The sequence below is a fragment of the Sarcophilus harrisii genome, chromosome 2 (assembly GCF_902635505.1).
Source record: "Sarcophilus harrisii chromosome 2, mSarHar1.11, whole genome shotgun sequence".
NCBI lineage: Eukaryota > Metazoa > Chordata > Mammalia > Dasyuromorphia > Dasyuridae > Sarcophilus > Sarcophilus harrisii.
In genome coordinates, this window is record NC_045427.1 from 609,087,812 (window position 1) to 609,108,545 (window position 20,734).

The 20,734-nt window shown below is 37.4% G+C and overlaps 1 protein-coding gene across 1 annotated transcript in view; it reads left to right on the plus strand.

The window, feature by feature from the left end:
• The window catches only part of KCNMA1 (potassium calcium-activated channel subfamily M alpha 1), an 887,197-nt gene that overhangs the window by 554,777 nt on the left and 311,686 nt on the right, over positions 1 to 20,734 (plus strand). Inside the window, 2 exon segments of the mRNA XM_031949466.1 lie at positions 1,933 to 2,026; positions 5,665 to 5,776. Coding sequence (XP_031805326.1) covers positions 1,933 to 2,026; positions 5,665 to 5,776 — 206 coding nt within the window.

The following is a 20,734-nucleotide window of genomic DNA, read 5'->3' on the forward strand; positions in this document are numbered from 1 at the left end:
CACTGGGGGTTGAACTGAAGATGCTCTGATTCCCAGTCCAATGTTCTTTTACTTCTGGAGCAAATATAATTTCACTTGCTTAATGAAATAGGTTTAATAAATCCACCCCCTTTCAATACACAGCACACTTATATCCCAGAGACTTACTCATCCACGGGTTATTAGACTGCCAGGATCCTGCACTTTCCTTCTACATAAAGGCCATGTCTAGGAACTCTCGAGCCAAGTGGTTTTTGTAAAAAGTTATCCCTTGTATTTCTTTGTTGTCTATTTTCAACATAGAAAAACAAAGTTTTTTTTTTCCTGTAAGAGCTGCATGAAAATGAATGCCAACATTAGGGAAAATTATAATTTTTCTCCTGTAACTCCTGTCTTCTTTTGAAGTTCAGGACTCTCCCATTCATATTCTAGGGTGGGTTTGCTCATATTCTCCTGTCTTGGTAAAACTGAGTAGTTGTCATTTCTTTTATGGACTTTTGAGATAATGAGTCCACTGGTTTTCTGCTGCTACCCCACCATGCCTTCTTTAAATGCAACTCTAGGTTACTTTGAATGCCTGTGCAGAGGGTTTGCTACTGATCTGTGACCTGAGAGACAACGGGGCATGTCAAACTTGTACCATATAATGGGAATGGATAAACAGAGGTGCATGTGTAATGATCTGGGAGCCCCACAAATTGACTTTCCCTGGCTTTAAATGGATTCCTCATATTGGTACTGCATCGATTCCTGCCTGTTGAACAACTTTTAGCCTTTTCCTTAACAGAGGTACAACTATACTAACTGGTATTTTGTTCAGTGATTGTCCAAGTGGGGATCCTGGGAAATCCTCTGCTGTACAGATCTTAAACTGGCTATTTTCTGGCTCCAGATGTTGACTTTGCTTCCTGCCTATGGATAATCTGCTTCTCCTTTCCTCTCTACCCCTACCGAGTCTTTCTCATTTCATCTTACTCTTCTGTATATGATCCAGGCCTAAGGACTACCTTTGGTTGATTCTATTGCAGCATTCTTTATCTCCATCGACAGCTTTGAGATGCTTATGATGCTTTCCTGCTCCCCACTCAGCACAAACCTTGGCATTTTCCCACACTGATCACTGATTAATATCCTTGATGGAAAGACAATGGAAGCCTTGTACCAGTTTGTATAGTAGTGCCCCTTTTTGAACTCTTGACCAAAGTAGAGTGTGCTGGAGGTTCGCATTGGCTGCTTGACACACACCCAGGCAATTAACCTGCATGCCAGAAAATTAACCCTTAGAGTACTGCTTCAGATTTCACCATGACTCCAGTGGTTGGGATTTAATTTTCTCCGGGGGCTAGGCTTTTCTCACAAGCTATGGGAGCCACATGAAAAAGTCTAGTCAGACTATCCAGAACAACAGATATGAGAATCTTTTCCTGATCATTTCCTGGAATGTTTTGGGGCCCTTTTTAATTAAACACCTAATCACTTAAAAGTCCACCCCCTTCCCACACACAATACTCTTTAATTCCAAAAGGGATGTATGTCGAAGCTGCCTTAGTGGGTGTGAGGAACTCTTCTTAGCATTAGTGTGATTTCTCCCAAAGAGAGAAGTCAGTTCTTTAAGGGTTAATGTAAACTTAAGGACTTTAGCTATCTCTCCTGCTTGTTCTTCCTCCTAGGTATCTGCATGATCCTTTTTAGATTTTTAGCTCAACCTTTGAATGATTAAAATGAAATACAACCAACCAATAAACAGACAATGGGGGAAAAAAAGAAAAAACACTGAATGGTTGAATGGACAGACTCGTTGGCAATGCTTGCTTGTATTTTCTAAGGGGTTGAAAGACCAAATGTCTAACACTTGTTTTGTTCCCTTTCCTTTCCCCTGAATTCCCATTTTAGAGAAGTGGAGCCCCAATGCCTTGTACTTACCTTTTGCATTTTCTTCTCCTTGTCTAATAGCCCAATAGAATCCTGTCAGAATTTCTACAAAGATTTCACATTACAGATCGACATGGCTTTCAACGTGTTCTTCCTTCTCTACTTTGGCCTGCGGGTAAGTGTCAAGGGAGTGATGCTTACTTTGGGGATGGATGGAGACTAAAAAACATATGTAGCTGGGTGGGTGGGGAGAAATTGGTGGGGAGGGTTGGGAGCAGCAGCAGTGACTCCAATGTTAGTATCTACACTTTGGAGCAAGGAACCCAAGGCATATAGCCAAGGTTTCTCTGCTTTCTAATCTCTGAGAGAACTCTCTACCATCTGAGTGTCTCTTCACTAAAGTATTGAAGGTCCAAAGAGAAGGTTATCTGTTATATTGGTTCTGTCTCTAACTGATCTGTTTCCCCATCATTCACATACAGCTGTTTCCAACATTTCAAAAGGAAAAAAAAAGTTTCCTTTATTTTTAGTCAGTTAGTCAACAAGCATTTATTAAGTACATACACTATGTCAAGCACTGTGCTGCCCACAGGAACTTTATGCCTGGAGTTAGGAAAACCTGAGTTCAAATTCAGCTTCAGATGCTTACCAGCTGTATGATCCTGGGCAAGTCATTTAATTTCTATTTGTCTCAGTTCTTCATCTCTAAAATGGGAACACACTGGGGAAGGAAAATGGCAAACCATTCCAGTATCTTTGTAAAGGAAATCCAGTCCATGGGGTCTTATAGAGTTGGACGATTGGACAAATGAACAACAAAAATGCTAACTACTGGAATTAGAGTGAGGGAGGTGGGTGGTATAGTGAAGAAGAATAGCAATAATAAACAATAAACCCTTGTATAGTATGTTCCAGGTGCTGTACTAAGCACTTTACAAATATTGATATCCACAACATCCTGGGAAGGTAGGTGTTAAAATTATCCTCACACTGCTGAGGAAACTGGGGCAGATAGAGCTCAAGTGACCTGCTCTAGAAAATTTCTGAGGCCAGGTTTGAGCTAAGATCTGCTTGACTCTCAGCTTAGCATTTTATCCACTGTACAGTTTAGTCATCCCACCCTAACCTTTAATTCTGTTTCAAATCCCAGGGATTAGCATAGTACCTGCAGGCAGAAGTACTGAGTTCAAATTTGACCTCAGACACTTACTAGTCACTCTCATAACCTCAGTCTACCTCAGTTTCCTCATCTATAAAATATAAATAATGATAACAACCACCTCCTCATAGTGTTGTGAGGATCAAAGAAGAGCTTATTATAAAATGTGAACAGAGTATACTTAGCTCTGAAAAAGAGCTTAGTCGTTGTTACCTTTCTCCTTCTGGAGATACAAGAATAGACCAAAAAAAAATTAGTCCCTTCTCAAGAAGCACAGAGAGTAATTGGGAAAATCATGTGCAAAAAGCCATGAACACACAAACAACAAGTCATACTTTTAGTGCTGCTTAAGATGATGACATGATGGAAGTGATCTTTGAGGGTCTCAAGTCCAAGTTTCTCATTTCACAGATAAGAAAATTGAGGTCAAGGGAGGGGGGAAAGGAAATAAGCATTTATATCACATCTCCAAAGTGCCAGGGACTGTGGTAAGTGCTTTACAATCATGATATCTCTTGATTCTTATAAGAACTCTTCAGTAGAGACTGTTAATTATCCCTCCTTTTTCAGTTGAAACCAAGGCAGACAGGTTCAGTAGCTTGACCAGTCATGCAGACAGTAAATTTCTAACATGGGATTTGAACTCAGGTTTTCCTGGATGCTCAAGATCATGCAGGTAGTAAGGGTCAGAGTTGAGACTTTAATTTCCACTTTGAAAATATGGGGGTTAGTTTAGGTACTTGATTTAGACATACTATGTTAAAATATTTTATTTTTATTTGACTGAACCTATCATTTCATAGCATTTGAAACTTTCAATGTGGAAATTCCTTTGTCAGAGGAAATCTACATCTACTCTTCAAGAAGACTCCATGGATTCATTCCCATTTCCTCCAAGTCCCTAAGAGCACTCTTTGAAAATGGTGGTGGAGGTCAATAATAACCCAGATATATCTTATATCTGTTCTTCCTTCCTTCCTTCTTTCCTCCCTCCTTTTCTCTCTCCCTCTCTCCCTCCCTCTTTCTTTCTTTCCTTCTTTCTTTCCTCTTTTCTTTCTTTCTCTTTCTTTCTTTCTCTCTTTCCCTTTCTTTCCTTTCCTTCCTTTCCTTCCTTCTTTCCTTCCTTCCATAGTCTCATAGGAGGAAACCGCAAACAGACAATTCAAGTCCTAGCAACCGCCATCACCCTAGGCCTATACTTCACAACCCTTCAAGCCATAGAATACTATGAAGCACCATTCACTATTTCTGATGGCATTTACAGCTCAACATTCTTTGTAGCAACTGGCTTCCATGGCTTACATGTAATCATTGGATCACCATTTCTAATTGTATGCCTCCTTCAACAACTCTTTTATCAACTTTACATCCACTCATCATTTTGGCTTTGAAGCAGCTGCCTGATACTGACACTTCGTAGACATAGTATGACTATTCCTATATGTGTCCCTCCCTCCCTTCCTTCCTTCCTTCCTTCCTTCCTTCCTTCCTTCCTTCCTGCCTGCCTGCCTGCCTTCCTTCTCTCTCTTTCTCACATTGGAAAAAACTAACCTGACTTAGATACTGGGAATTCTTATTGTGGACTTTTCCTTTATCCATGCAGATCTGCAAGTTGCCTGGAAACCTAAGAAGCTAAATGCCTTGCTCTTGAAAGCAGGACTTCATGATCCTGAGATTTGCTCTCTATATAATATGTCATGTTGCCCTAGCAGATTTTAAGTAGCCAGAGTTATCATTTGGCAGTTCCATGATGGCAGCATATGGTTTTAAACACTGTGAACTCTTACAAGATATAATTCCAAGAGACAGTACAGAAAGTGACAGTGAATAGAGAGCTGACCTCAGAGTCAGGAAGCTCTAGGTTCAAGCCCCACTTCTAATACAAATTAGCATTGTGACATTGGACAAGTCAGCTTACCTCTCAATGATTCCAGGTGACTCTCCAGGACTCCAAGATACAGAACAGTTCTAGAGATGAGGGTATGCTGAAATTATAAGAGCTGATTGTTAAAATTTTAGTGTGAGCATTTTTACTTCAGAAATCAGCAAACACTGCAAATCGGGATTTGTATAATTGTTTTGTTTTTTGTCCAGGCTTAAGAAAGTGATAGAGAAAATGTTAACAGTGCATATTAAACTTAAAAGTGTGTGCCATGTATACTTGTTTTTTTTCTGAGTCATCAGATTAAATATTTGCCATCATATCACTGGTTAGATGGAATGTCCTCATTGTATTTTGTTTATATTATTGAAATTCCAGGTTTAGTTCTAGAATGATTTTTAAAAAGAATTTGGTATGTGTGTATGCCTGTGGAAGTGCATCCATTTGTTTAAATAAGAAATTCAGGGGATTTGATATCAGGTAATTAGATGATAGAACTATGATCCTAAGACCCTCTGGTTTTGAGCAACCAAGTTAGTCCCTGATGCTCTCAGCAGTCACAGATAAATACCATAAATGGCATGCCCCTCTCCATGGGCTCAAGTGGCACATAGCTCATGAAAAAATTCTGTCTTCAAGGCAAGATGAACCCACCATTCGATTGCCACTTCTGTAAATTCCCCAAATATCCTTTGGAAATGGCACTGGAGATTAACACCAGTCTCAATGCTTCTCATGTGTTTTCTTTTTCTCTCCATTCTTTCCTCCCCAGTTTATTGCAGCCAACGATAAGCTGTGGTTTTGGCTGGAAGTGAATTCAGTAGTAGATTTCTTCACAGTCCCTCCAGTCTTTGTGTCAGTGTATTTAAACAGAAGTTGGCTTGGTAAGTACTTTCTCGCCTTTTCCTTCACATCATTGGTATCCAAGCTAGTGCTATTAGCCTTGAACAGAGAAGAAAAGGTAGGTTGGCTTTTTGGAAATGTTCTATCTAAGCTAGAACTATTTTGTGTACTAAACTGAGTGTTGTTTTTTTTTTTCCTGAGCCTTGGAATCTGATAGGAACAATTTCCCATAAAACTCTATTCCAACACTAAATGATGGTCCATCTTGTATACAGGTAAAAGTACTAGGTTGTTGGTGGAGACAGAGAACTAGGGAGATCATTGCCCAATTAAATCAACTTGCCTCAGCTACTTCTCATCAGAAAATGTGATGACAGAGCTGGACAGAAACCCATAGACACATGGAAAATGTATGTTTGTATGTTTTCAGATACACCAGTTAATCAGTAAACATTTACTGTCTACTGTACAGGTACAGCTTGAGACAAAAGTCTGATTTTGAATGATGGTTATGAGTCAATAAACATCTATTAAGCATCTACTATATAACAGGCACTTTGCTGAGCACAGGGGATACAAAAAGGAGCAAAAGACAATCCTTTCCATGAAAGAGCTCACAGTCTTATGGGGGAGAGAACATGCAAAGAATTATGTACAAATGATATAAATCAGGATAAATTAGAGGTAATTGACAGAAGGAAAGCATTAGAATTAAAGGTGATAAAGAAAAGGTTGTGGTAGATAATGGGATTTTAACAGAACTTGAAGGAAGCTTCAATTAGAGATGTCATTTTTAAATAGGCAACTAAATCACATAATTGACAAAATGTTGGATTTGTCATCAGGAAGATCTGTATTCAAATCTTGCCTGTATGACCCTGAACAAGTTACCTAACTTCTCTCAGTTTCCTCATCTATAAAATGGGTATAATAATAAAACTTACTTCTTATATTTGTTGTTCAAATAAAATGAAATAATGATGTTAAGTGCTTTGTAAGTCTTAAAGCACTCTACCAAGTCTAGCCATTATGCTTATCATTATCATTGTTATGACATACTCTAAGCAAAAAAAAATTCCTTGTTGCATATTAAAATTTATTAAATATTCCTGGGAAAGATAATATAGTAGTTCTCTAATTTTAAATGAAGCTTGAATATCATCTCTTGAAAACCAGTTTTTAGAAGTGCATATAAGAGAAAAAGAGCCAAAGAATACTGGGGACTTTGATGGAGCAAATAGTGCTTCAGATGGAGCAAAAGCATAAGAAGTCATGGCAAAGATACTCTTTCTCCTTTAAGCATTTTAAGGGGTGTCTGTAAATGGCTATTTACCATTAGTAACTTTTCCTTTAAAGAGAGAGAGATGACCACCATTAGAAACAAATATTTATGTGTTTGTGCATTTGTATATATGTGTAAAATTATTCAATATACATTTCTATTTCAGTTCTTTCTTGGGAGGGAATGAAAAAAAAGGGGGGGGAACTACATGACAACTTTATTATATATTTAAGAGGAATAGCAAGTTGTACACAATAGATTTTTCAATTTCATGTAAAATCATTTTTTATTTGTTTTGTGTCATGGAAATGATTATTTTATTTCACAAGTTCAAAATAAAATAAATATAATTTTTGAGAGAGAGAGAGAGAGAGAGAGAGAAGGAGGGAGGCAGAGAAACTTCTAGATAGTATATAATATGATGAAAAATGCTGACTTTGACTCAGAAGAGCTGGGTTCAGTTCTTGCCTCTGGCACTTACCACTAGCATGTTCTAACAAATTCCATTGGCTTCTCTGGATCTCAGTTTATTATCTGTTAATTGGCCACTGAGCATTTGTGAACCCATAACCTTCTCCTTGCCAGAAACTCAGTCATAGTTTCAGAAAAATCATAGATTTTGAGCAAGAAAGAACCTTAGAGATTTCTTATCCAACACTTTCAATTTAAAGACTAGAAAAGGGCGGGGGGGGGGGGGGGGAGTAGAGGGAGAAAGAGATTAAATAACTTATTTAAAGAAGTGACCTAAGAGCTAGAATTTGAACTGAAATCCTGTGACCCTGAGTTTAGAGCTCTTTCTATCTTGCCATGTCCCTCAGTGGTTCAATGGGCAGCTCATCTTTGAAGGACTTAATATGGAGGAGAATAATTTTAATTCTGTCTATTCTGTTTGTTAAACTCCTACTGGTACAGGCTTTGGTGTAATATTTGGTTTCGAGCTGCCTCTACTTTCTTGGCTACAAACACCATCTTGTTTCTATATGTTCTATTCTGTCCTGACCCATTAGGGTTCTCTCTAAAGCTGCTCCCCACCTACTGTCTTTTAGTCTTGGGGGAAGAGTGGGGTCCAGGCAACTGAAATGAAGAACTTTGGGGATTGTTTATGGACAACTTGAAGCTTAGTTTATCTTTAAGTCTAGCACATAGAATACTAGAACACGTATCTTAATACTTGAGAAGATTCCAGAATTTTCCATCAATCATCAGCCTTTTCATTGAACTATTAGCAATGATATCTTATTTATATAACACTTAACAGTTTAGAAAATACATTCCCATATGTTTCCTCATTTGATCTTCCCAGCAGCCTTGATAAACTTTATTATCTTTGATCATCACCCAGATTGCTCCCCCACCTCCCAATGTGTGGATGCCTTCCAGGATTCTGTCTTTGGACATTTTCTGTCTTACTTTTACTCTATTGTTTCAGAAATTTGCTCAGTTTCCATGGTTAATCATCCCTATATTAAAGGGATGGTGTGTAATATTTCTAAAGGGAGTCTATTGTTACTAAGAACCAACATCTTCAAGCAATGACTAATAGACTTATATGTTCAGTTTTAATCCTATCCCTTAGTGAGATCAAATCTGATCATGTTTGTAAAGTAACTGGCATGTAGTTAGTGCTTAATGATGTTACTCTCTTCTCTTACCTCCTCTATGCAAATAATTTCTACACATACTATCTCTCTCACACACACACCACATACACACACAGAGAGTCTATTCTTTTCTCTAACTTCCAACACTACTCATGAATTACCTGTAAGATATTTCTAATTGAATATTCCATAGGCATTTTAAATTTAAGTGCCCTAAAACATTTTCCTTTTCTCCAGACCCTTTCCTATTTTTGTTAAGAACATTGCCTAAGTATATAGCCTAAGTGTATACTTTTTACTCTTCCTTATTCTTTGCTCCAACAACACCTCCTCCCTATCCCCCAGCAATCAATTATCATGTCTTGTCTCTTCTAGGAGTTAGGTGGCAATAGAGTCTTGGACCTGGAGACAAAGCTGACAAATTTAAATATGGTTTCAGATACTTAACTAGCAGTGTGACTTTGGGCAAATCACTTAATTCCTATCTGCCTTAGTTTCTTTATCTATAAGATAAGGAGAACAGTTGCATTTACCCTCTAGAGTTATTATAAGGATAAAATGAGATAATATTTGTTAAATGCCTTATAAATCTTAAATTGCATAATAATAATAATAATTATTATTATTCTACTCCATTTCTGACAATCATCCTCTTTCCTTATGTAGACATCACTCAAGTTCAGCTCATATCATATATTTCTGTTGCATTATGGAGCAGTCAGGTGATATAGTCAATAGAGGAACAGACCTGGAGTCAGGATGAATCATCTTCATGAGTTCAAATATAGCCTCAGATACTTATTAGCTGTGTGATCCTGGGCAACTCATTTAGCCCTGTCTACCTCAGTTTTCTCATTTGCAAAATAAGTTGGAGAAGGAAATGGCAAACCAGTATCTCTGCCAAGAAAAGCCCAAATGGGGTCATGAAGAATCAGACATGAATGAAACAATTGAACAACAATGTTGCCTAATCCTCATAATTGTATCACCATTTCTCAGCTCTACTCCTTCCAATGCATCTTATACACAGCTGCTCAAGTCATATTTCTCTTATTCCTTGGCTCTAGTGCAGTCTGTGTACCAGAATTAAACGCCATCTCCTCTATCTGGCACAGAATCCAAGTCCAAGTTCTTTTCACATTTGTCTTCCTCATGCCCTCTAGTTTCCAGCCACAACAGCTTTTTTGCTCTGATCCACACAGGACATTCTACTTCCTAGTTCTCTGTCTTGCACAAACTGCTCCCCAGCATGCTCTTTCTCCTCAGCTCCTCAGATCCTTGGAATCATTCCCTAGTTCCATCCAAGAACCGGCCTCGACTGAAATACTCATTGACTAACCACCTGTTCCCCAGTTTATTGATTTACTTTATGACTATTGTGTAGATATGTGTAGCAACTTCTCAGCATCTAAATACATATTGTTTCCTGTCTTCTAGTAAAATGTGAGCCCTTTGAAGACAGATGATTTCCTTTTTGTCTCGGTATCTCTAGTTCTATAGACATACCAAGCCCTGAATGAATTCTCATTAAATGAATGAACACTGCTGCATCATCTTTGGGGTTCATATTATAGGACCGTCTTACAGGGAAATTGCCTTTTAGTGAGGTGTTGTCAGAAGGTTGGTAAGGAAACACCCAGCCCTGCCTTCTTATAGGTACACATCATTAATTTAACACATGGATTCTCCCATTACACAAAAAACACAGCATCCTTCAGAAGTTTATAGCTAGCACTGGTGTGCTTGTCTCCCCAGCCAGAGATAAACTGAGCAATCTCATTCTAAGTGAAAAATAGCACTGTAATAAAATGAGACAATAATCCCTTTGAATGGGCCGTCCCCTACAGGGTTGCCATTCTCTCTGAGTTCAGAAATGCTTCTTAAGTAATGACCAGGACTGAGTATACAATGAGAAAATCCATGTTCAAGCTAACATATACCTTTCTCAGAAAAGAGAATGTTGCAGGCCCAATGGCTACCTTCCCCTTCTCCTTTTGTGCCAAGAATTAGACTTTGCAGCTGATGAATTTTGCCTTCTGATTGATCCCCACATTTCGGTCCTACAGAGCCTCCCAGTGGACCAGGTGGAAGGCCGAGAGATCATTTTCTAAGACATAGTGTGGAAATCTCTCATGCTCTCTCTCTCTCTCTCTCTCTCTCTCTCTCTCTCTCTCTCTCTCTCTCTCTCTCTCTCTCTCTCTCTCTCTCTCTCTCCCCCTCCCTCCTTGTGTTTTTTACTGCTCCTAGGGTTATGCTTATGTTATTCAACAAAGGCATCTGGGGGACATAGAGAAAGAGGTCTATAAATTCTATCTATTCTCACATTTTGCTACGTAGTCTGGGGCAGTTACGATCTCATTTCCCCTCCCTTTTAAAAATGAGCTACATCCTTGCACTGAATGAATTTATCAATAGCATTTTCACAAAATTACAGTATCTCAGAGTGGAAAGGTACTTAGGAGGCATCTGGTATAATCCATACCTAAAGCAAGAGTTCCCTAATCCCCTCTTTAGCAATGCTGACAAGTAGTTATTCAGTTTTTACTTGAGGGTCTTCATTGAAGAGGAAATCACTATCTCCTGAAGCTTAGTTATATTTTGTTCCTAATTTTTCTTATATTGCAATAATAATAGCTAACATTCACATGGTGCTTACTATGTGCCAGATGTCATGCTAAGTTCTTTATAATTATTATTTCATCTGATCCTCATATCAACTCTGGGAGATAGATGCGGTTATTTTACAAAAGAGGAGATTGAAGCTCATAGAGATTTAAATACCTTGTTCAGAATCACCCAGCTAATACTTGTCAGATGCTGGATTTGAACTCAGGTGTTCTTGACTCTTGATCTAATGCATTCTATCCACTGTCCCACCTAGTGATTCCAATTTCTCCCCATGGCTCCTAATTTTGCCTTATGGGGCAGAGTCTAATCAACTCTAATGTCCTATATTCTGCATGAGAACCCATATTTAGAGACTGCTATCATGTCTCACTTAAGTTTTCTCTTCTCCAGCTAACCATCTCCACTTCATTCTTTGGAATTCATTCATTCATTCAGTGGAAATAGATTTCTATATTCTATGTTTTCTAGTCTAGTTCTCTAGTCTAGTTTGTCCTAATTTCCCTCAGATATTTCTCATAGTCATCTGCACTTTTGAAACTAACCTTATGGCACTTTGGGGCATTAAGTAACTTGAATTAACACTAATAATACTGATTTCTGGCTTTTTAGCATTTGGTGACTTGAATTAATGGCAATAACCCAAGATTTATTAATGCTAATGCAAGTCATAAATAAAAATGTCCAAAAGTGTGTGATCAAGGACAAATTCTGGATTACTTCCTTCCTAGGTTGCATTGATCCATTAATCAATGTTCCTTTGGTCATTTTGGGGAAGGAAAGAGAATAAACATTTAAATAACACCTACTATGTTCCAGGCACTATACTAAGTACTTTATACATATATCAATTGATCCTCATAACCATCCTTTGAGGTAGGTGCTTTTATGATTTTCATTTTACAGTTTAGGAAAAAAATGAAGCAAGCAGAAGTTGTGAGTTACTAAAAATCACATAGCTGGTTAGTGTCTGAGGTCTTATTTGAACACAGGTGTGCTCAACTCCAGGTTGTACCTGGAGTTGTATCCACTGTACCACCTATTTTACCAGTTCCAACTTTATTGCTTACAACCTTACTGTGATCTTGAGAAAGTCCCAATCTCCCTAGGTTTTGATTTCATCTGTAAGATGGGAGGGGTATATTAAGACTAAGGGCCCTTACAACTTTGAATCTATGATACAATCACTTGACCTTAGTTTCTTTATCTGTAAATTGGGGGGAGGGGAGGATTGGATTTGCAGATTACAGAATACCCAGTACCTCTTCTAGCTCTATAGCAATAATCCTAAGAAAATTTCCCCTCATTGCCCACAATATGGAGACACTAATCTGACCATTTTTTAAAACTTTCTATGTTGGAAATACCTACTTTTATTCATTTCCCCAAAATTTGTAGCCTCTGTTTCTATTTTTATATTCAGGATTTTGTGATACTGGTCCTGAATATGATCAGAAAAACTGGTGTTGACACCAAAGGGATGGGGAAAAAAATGACTCCAGCCTCCTTGAGTACACAGGAAAGAAACTTTTTATTAAATGTCATCTTCATCACCAATTTATCAAAATAAAAGCAACTTTAAATGATAGATTTCTGTGTTTATGAAGGGCTTAATAATATGTTTTCATGGACAAATTCCTGGAATCTTCCTAGAATCATGAAGTAAATTTTTATCTCTTCTGAAAATGTCAAGGCTGGTTTTACTTTTTTCTTCAAGGGCATTTGGCATAGCCAGAAAGAAGTCCAGGGAGGAAACCATTGTTTTCTTTTCAATCAGTTAAGCAAACAACCAATCAACAAGTATTTATTGAACTTCTGTTATCTGCTCAGTGATGTATGGAGAAATGGCAGATATCATAGCTGACTTCAAAGCTTATAGTCCAATCAGGGAGCCAAGGCCAACACAGCACAAATCACAAGCAATAGCACATAGTCAAAATATATTTAATCATAAAAGTCAAAATACTGTTGTGAAAATGCATGTGGAACCCTGTTTTATAGGAGCAAAAAGAAGGCAGAAGTCAATGAGGGGCTGTATAGCCAGGAAAAGAAATGCCATGCTCCATTGGAACAGTGCTAGATTTGACCTCAGATGACCTGCATTCAAATTCCCTCTGCTTCTTACTATCTGTGCCATTTTGGGCAAATTACTTAAATTTTCTGTGCCTTAGTTTATTCCTCTGTAAAATGAAAGAGTAAGACTAGATGACTTCTCAAAGGTCTAACCCTAATCTTGTGATTCGTGGTGGATATAGGAGTTTAGATGGATGTTGAAGGGTGGGTAGGATTTGTGCAGACAGAAGCAGGAGTGGAGGTCATTCCAGCAGAGAGGAGCAACATGACTGAAGCAAAAGATAGAGGAATGAGTGGGGTTAAAGGGAGTTGGGAAAGGCTAAAGATTAGTTTGACTGGACTTGAGAATGTGAGTTGAAGTTTAGTGAAACTCTATCCTAAGAGGGATAATATATGGTCTTGAATCTTGTCTCTAACACTTTCTAATTATGTATCAATGGACAAGTCATGTTAGCATTCTCATCTGTGAAATGGGTAGAATAATATTGCCTTATACTATCTTTGGAAAAATGGTCATTAGGAAGATTGAATGAAAGGAGATTTATAAAATATGTTAAATTTTAAAAGGGGTATAGAAATATCTTCTATTGCTGTTATTATAAGTGATTATGGAGGGCTTTATAACCAGGTTCAGTAATTAACACCTGATTCCCTCTATGTATTTGGTTATATGGCACCTAGCGGGCCACAAAAACATGACAACCAGCCTTCCCAAGTTTATCTTTGATGACCAAAGGCTGTATGATGACCATACACTTTGATATGAGTGTAAGAGGGCAGTGGGACATAAGGATGTTCTTTGTCATTGTGGTAACATCGATGCTGAGTAACTTCCTTATTTGTCTTCTGCCTTTTCATTTCAGGCAAAGGCAGATTTCATTCGGGTTTGGGGTCCTGGGTGATTTTCATAATGATGGCTTGATTGAAAGGAAGGTTGTGGGGCAGGGGGAGTCACACAGTGTCAAATAGCAAGTTGGCAATTGAATTCAGGAATTCTTGAAACTCATTGGTTCCGGGCCACAGAGCAAGAGTGATGCCTTAAAGAAGGAGATCTTTTCCAGTTCTAGACAGCGTTCCTGCCTAAGCTTTAAACCCTGTACAATTCAGAAAAGCAAGTTAAACTTATTATCAAGGAGCAGTCTTTGCCTCCCCCTACAGGACTGTTGTAGAACTGGCTGATTTGTTGTCAACTGGAGAGTGAGAAAAGCAAAAGTGTGTGTATTAGTGTGGGAGGTATATGAGTGTGTGGAGGGGTGTGTGTGTGTGTGTGTGTGTGTGTGTGTGTGTGTGTATGTGTCATTACTAGGGATAAGGGGATTATAAATCTAAATTAAGGCATGTGATATTAAAAAAAGCATCTTCAAAGTCAAGATCGGAAGTTATCCTTCTTTCAAACTCTCTTAAGGTGTAAAGTATGTGTGGTGGCTCTACCATATGTAATATTAAATGCAAATTCCATATCTGACTTTATGTGTAATGATGATTGTTTTTAAAATTTAATAGCATAGATCTTTATGAACTTTATGTATGAACTTTAAGAGGTAATCTTATTCATCCTCTTTAGGTATTCAAATAGTCTTATAACAGGGACCATATTTTCTAAGAAACAAGCAAACTGACCTTTCTGGAAAGTCACAGGTTTGCAAAGATTTTTGCTGTTGTTAAGTCATTTTTAAATTGTTTCCCACTCCTCATGACCCAATTTGGGATTTTCTTGAAAAAGATGCTAGAGTGCTTTGTTATTTTCTTCTTCAGCTTATTTTGCAGAGGAGAAAACTGAGGCAAATAGGATTAAATGACTTGCCCAGATCACACAGCCAGTAAGTTTCTGAGGACATGACTCTTCCTGATTCCAAACTTAGTGCTCCCTACACTGACCCACCTAGTTTCCTGGGCAAAGATTTCCATATAGAGTATTACTGGTTAGAATGTAAGCTTGAGAACAGAGATTTTGATTTTTGTCTATATATTTGGTGCTTAGTACAGTGCCTGGTGCATAACAAGTGCTTAATAAAGCTATATTGTTTTATTAATGGATTTTATATTCACAACAACCCTGTGAGGTATGACAACAATATTATTATGCTCTTTTACAGATGTGAATACTGAGAACTCAAAGATTGTTTAAGTGACTTGGGCCACATGGTTTAGAATTGTTCAATTTGAGATCTTCTGCTATTTTTACTGCCCATCCTGTAAAGCCACCAATATAAGAAGAATAATATTTCAAATTAGCACTGATGATATTTTATGAAAAAAAGGAAGACTTTTCTCCTCTGTTCCTTTAACGTAGGAAAGACTGCTTCAGAAATGGTGCTAATGACACTAGTGATAGGGGAACAATTCAAAAGTTTTTTGGACAGCTACAGAGTTGGATGGGACTGAGAAGGATTTCAGAACTTAATGTGCCTTCTCCATTTCTACTGAAAACAGCTCTAGTCTCTAAATGGACTTATAATGACTCTCCTTTATATAGCATTTTCTTTTTTAACAGGGTCAGGAACTCCTTGGGTGGAGCATCCTGTTTTCTGAAATTTAATGTCTTTGATAGGCTCCAAATTCAGTGACTTGGTCAACATCACACAAATGGTATGAATCAGAGGCAGACTTAAATTCAAGTCTTACTGACACCACGGCCAGATCTATTCACTAGACAAGGGATGGGGAATGTCTGGCTTACTGGCTATTATAATAGGAGCAGTGAAATCATTTTGTCTGGCCCTGCCAAAGCAACCATGGGTGATGATGAGCTGAAAGTTAGGTACAGCAACCTCCCACTGCTTGAGTTTTTAGGTTATAATTTTATATGGCCTATGATGTTATAAATATCCAAATGGCCCTTGGCAGAAAATAAAAGTTTCCCACCCCCATGGTGCTAGACCATGTTTCATATAGTACCTTGAAGTTTACAAAAACATGTTTCTCATGACAACCTGGTGAAATATCATTTTACAGATGAAAGTAGTTCCCTGGGAGGTGGTGATTTCTCCATCCATATTTCCTCAACTGCCCAGCTAGGTGGTACCATAGTGGATAAAGCTCTGACTCTGGAGGCAGGAAGACCTGAGTTCAGATTCAACTTCAGATGTTTACTAGTTGTGTGATTCTGGGAAAGTCATTTAAACCTGTTTGCCTCAATTTCCTCATCTATAAAATAAATTGAAGAAGGAAATGGCACTTCAATATGTTTGTCAAGAAAACCCTTCCTGTTATTCAGGAAGAATAACACTTCTGAAATGACTCAACAATAGCAACAACAAAATTCACTGAACAGTTCAATTGGGGTCATGAATCAAACCTAGACTTTCTCTTGATTTTTAAGTTCATTGCCCTTTATGTGTCTTAAGTGTCTAGATGGAGAATTCACAAAAGTAGAAGCATGAACAATAGATACAATCTCAAGGAAATCAATATCATTGAGAATGAAGGAAATGCAAATTAAAATGACTATGTCATACTGCTTCAAACTCATTAATTTGGCAAAAATAAATTAAAGTTTTAAAAATGAATGTTGATTAGGTTGTGCTGAAACATGTACTCCAGAGGTGTCACACACACAGCCCTAAATGCTGCCACAAAAACACTAAGTGCTGCCTGTACCAGAATTAAAAGTAATTGAGAAATAATCAAATGTCTTACAGTTATACAATGCCTTCTATGTGCCAGACTCTACTAAAGTCTTTACAATGATTATCTTATTGGAGTCTCACAACCCAATGAGACGAGTTCTGTTATTGTCCCCATTTTACAGATGTGAAAACTAACAGAATATGTAAACTTACAACAGAGCATCATGTTACTATGTGGTTTTTAAGCAAAGCACTGCTGCAGAAATCCTTGTGAACAGTACTGTGGCTTGTTTCTGTTTGAGCTGGATTTCATTCATGGATATCCACACTTTACTGATATAATTAGAAACCAGAATATTCCTTGTGGAAAGCAAGCTGCTATTATATGACAAGAGTCATGAAACTGATGTCCTGTGACCCAGCATTCCCAATTTACAAACATACTTTTAAGGAAGTGATTAAAAGAAAAAAGAGAATTATATGTACAGAAGTGTTTATAGAGGCATCATGTATACCATCTAGGGCCCTGTAAGCAACCTAATTTCCCATGGCTGGTGAATGAATATCATTTTATAAGGGATGCTGTCACATACAATATACCAAATATTAGGAAGATCTAGAAAATTGAGGGGAAAATTCTAAAGAATAATGCAAAACAAAACAAAAAGAAGATGAAGGTTATAGTATACACTTTTAGTATAACTATGTGAAAAGAGCAAATGTGTCCATGTCTGAATGAATGATGAGAAGGAGGGATGAGAAGGGAGCAGAGAATGAATTATTGATGAGTTGACCTTGATGCCTTTCTGTTGAAAATAAACTTTTGATTATAAAATGGATTTCTCATAAAATAAAAACAAGAGAAAAAGAAAAATAAATACATTTAGTATTTAGGGCCAGTAAGATAAAATCCCTCCCATTCACAGCCAGACTTGACTTCCTTCCATGTTTTGGTCAATATATAAAATGCAGAGGCCCCTCTTCCTTCCTTTTCCCCAGTAATTTTGTTGCTCCCATGAAACAAAGTCTAAAACTATAGCTTTTTAATTTGGCAAAAGATTTTTGAAATTTCCTCAAAGATCAATCTCTAGACCCAATTTAACCATAAAACTTTTCTGTCCCTAAAAGGCTACCCTTCCAGCCTTCAAAGCCTGCTCCACAAAGATAGCCAAATAAATAAAAAAATCAATACTTTCCCTCCATGTCCACCCTGAATTACTACCAACCTTGAGCATGTAGTCTCTACTCATGGCTGGCACTTATTTCAGACCAAGTGATGCGACACACAGTATATCTTGAGAATAGCATAGGAAGGCTGAATTGCTGTACAAGGGCAAGAGAAATGAAGTCATTATTGAGCTTGGCTCCCATGATAGGACTTAAAAGAAGGCAGTCCTCAGGAAGTAGAATGTGGAAAGTTTGGATATATTGCAGTGCGTTGATTGCTATTCCAACACCTCTCAGGCTGAACCTGGTCATTGGAGAAATGATTTTGCCCTAAGAGGTTTCCAATTGTATTCTTTTGCTATTGCTTTCTACGAGACAACCTTTAAAGGAAGTGCTATACACTTCTTTTTTTTTTTAATTATTTTTTTTTATTTAATAGCCTTTTATTTACAGGATATATACATGGGTAACTTTACAGCATTAACAATTGCCAAACCTCTTGTTCCAATTTTTCACCTCTTACCCCCCCCACCCCCTCCCCTAGATGGCTGGATGACCAGTAGATGTTAAATATATTAAAATATAAATTAGATACACAATAAGTATACCTGACCAAAACGTTATTTTGCTGTAGAAAAAGAATCAGACTCTGAAATATTGTACAATTAGCTTGTGAAGGAAATCAAAAATGCAGGTGTGCATAAATATAGGGATTGGGAATTCAATGTAATGGTTTTTAGTCATCTCCCAGAGTTCTTTTTCTGGGCATAGCTAGTTCAGTTCATTACTGCTCTTAGAAATGATTTGGTTGATCTCGTTGCTGAGGATGGCCTGGTCCATCAGAACTGGTCATCATATAGTATTGTTGTTGAAGTATATAATGATCTCCTGGTCCTGCTCATTTCACTCAGCATCAGTTCGTGTAAGTCTCTCCAGGCCTTTCTGAAATCATCCTGTTGGTCATTTCTTACAGAACAGTAATATTCCATAATATTCATATACCACAATTTATTCAGCCATTCTCCAACTGATGGACATCCATTCAGTTTCCAGTTTCTAGCCACTACAAAAAGGGCTGCCACAAACATTCGTGCACATACAGGTCCCTTTCCCTTCTTTATAATCTCTTTGGGATATAATCCCAGTAGTAACACTGCTGGATCAAAGGGTATGCACAGTTTGATAACTTTTTGAGCATAGTTCCAAACTACTCTCCAAAATGGTTGGATTCGTTCACAACTCCACCAACAATGAATCAATGTCCCAGTTTTCCCACATCCCCTCCAACAATCATCATTATTTTTTCCTGTCATCTTAGCCAATCTGACAGGTGTGTAGTGGTATCTTAGAGTTGTCTTAATTTGCATTTCTCTGATTAATAATGACTTGGAGCATCTTTTCATATGACTAGAAATAGTTTCAATTTCTTCATCTGAGAATTGTCTGTTCATATCCTTTGACCATTTTTCAATTGGAGAATGGCTTGATTTTTTATAAATTAGAGTTAATTCTCTATATATTTTGGAAATGAGGCCTTTATCAGAACCTTTGACTGTAAAAATATTTTCCCAGTTTATTGCTTCCCTTCTAATCTTGTCTGCATTAGTTTTGTTTGTACAAAAACTTTTCAGTTTGGTATAATCGAAATTTTCTATTTTGTGATCAGTAATGATCTCTAGTTCTGCTTTGGTCATAAAGACCTTCCCCTTCCACAGGTCTGAGAGGTAAACTATCCTATGTTCCTCTAATTTATTAATAATTTCATTCTTTATGCCTAGGTCATGAACCCATTTTGACCTTATCTTGGTGTACGGCGTTAAGTATGGATCAATGCCTAGTTTCTGCCATATTAGTTTCCAATTTTCCCAGCAATTTTTATCAAACAGTAAGTTCTTATCCCAAAAGCTGGGATCTTTGGGTTTGTCAAAGACTAGGTTGCTATATTTGTTGACTGTTTTATCCCTTGAACCTAATCTATTCCACTGATCAACTAATCTATTCCTTAGCCAATACCAAATAGTTTTGGTAACTGCTGCTCTATAATATAATTTTAGATCTGGTACAGCTAAGCCACCATCATTTGATTTTTTTTTCATTAATTCCCTTGAAATTCTTGACCTTTTGTTTTTCCATATGAACTTTGTTGTTATTTTTTCTAGGTCATTAAAATAGTTTTTTGGGAGTCTGATTGGTATAGCGCTAAATAAATAGATTAGTTTAGGTAATATTGTCATCTTTATTATATTTGCTCGCCCTATCCAAGAGCATTTAATATTTTTCCAATTGGTTAGATCAGACTTAATTTGTGTGAAAAGTGGTCTGTAATTTTGCTCATAAAGTTTCTGATTTTCCCTTGGCAGATAGATTCCTAAATATTTTATATTATCAGTAGTTACTTTAAATGGAATTTCTCTTTGTAACTCTGACTGTTGGATTTTGTTAGTGATATATAAGAATGCTGATGACTTATGTGGGTTTATTTTATAACCAGCAACTTTGCTAAAGTTGTGGATTATTTCTAATAACTTTTTAGCAGAATCTCTGGGGTTCTCTAAGTATACCATCATGTCATCGGCAAAGAGTGATAATTTGGCTTCCTCATTGCCTATTCTTATTCCTTTAATCTCTTTCTCAGCTCTTATTGCTATAGCTAGCGTTTCTAATACAATATTAAATAGTAAC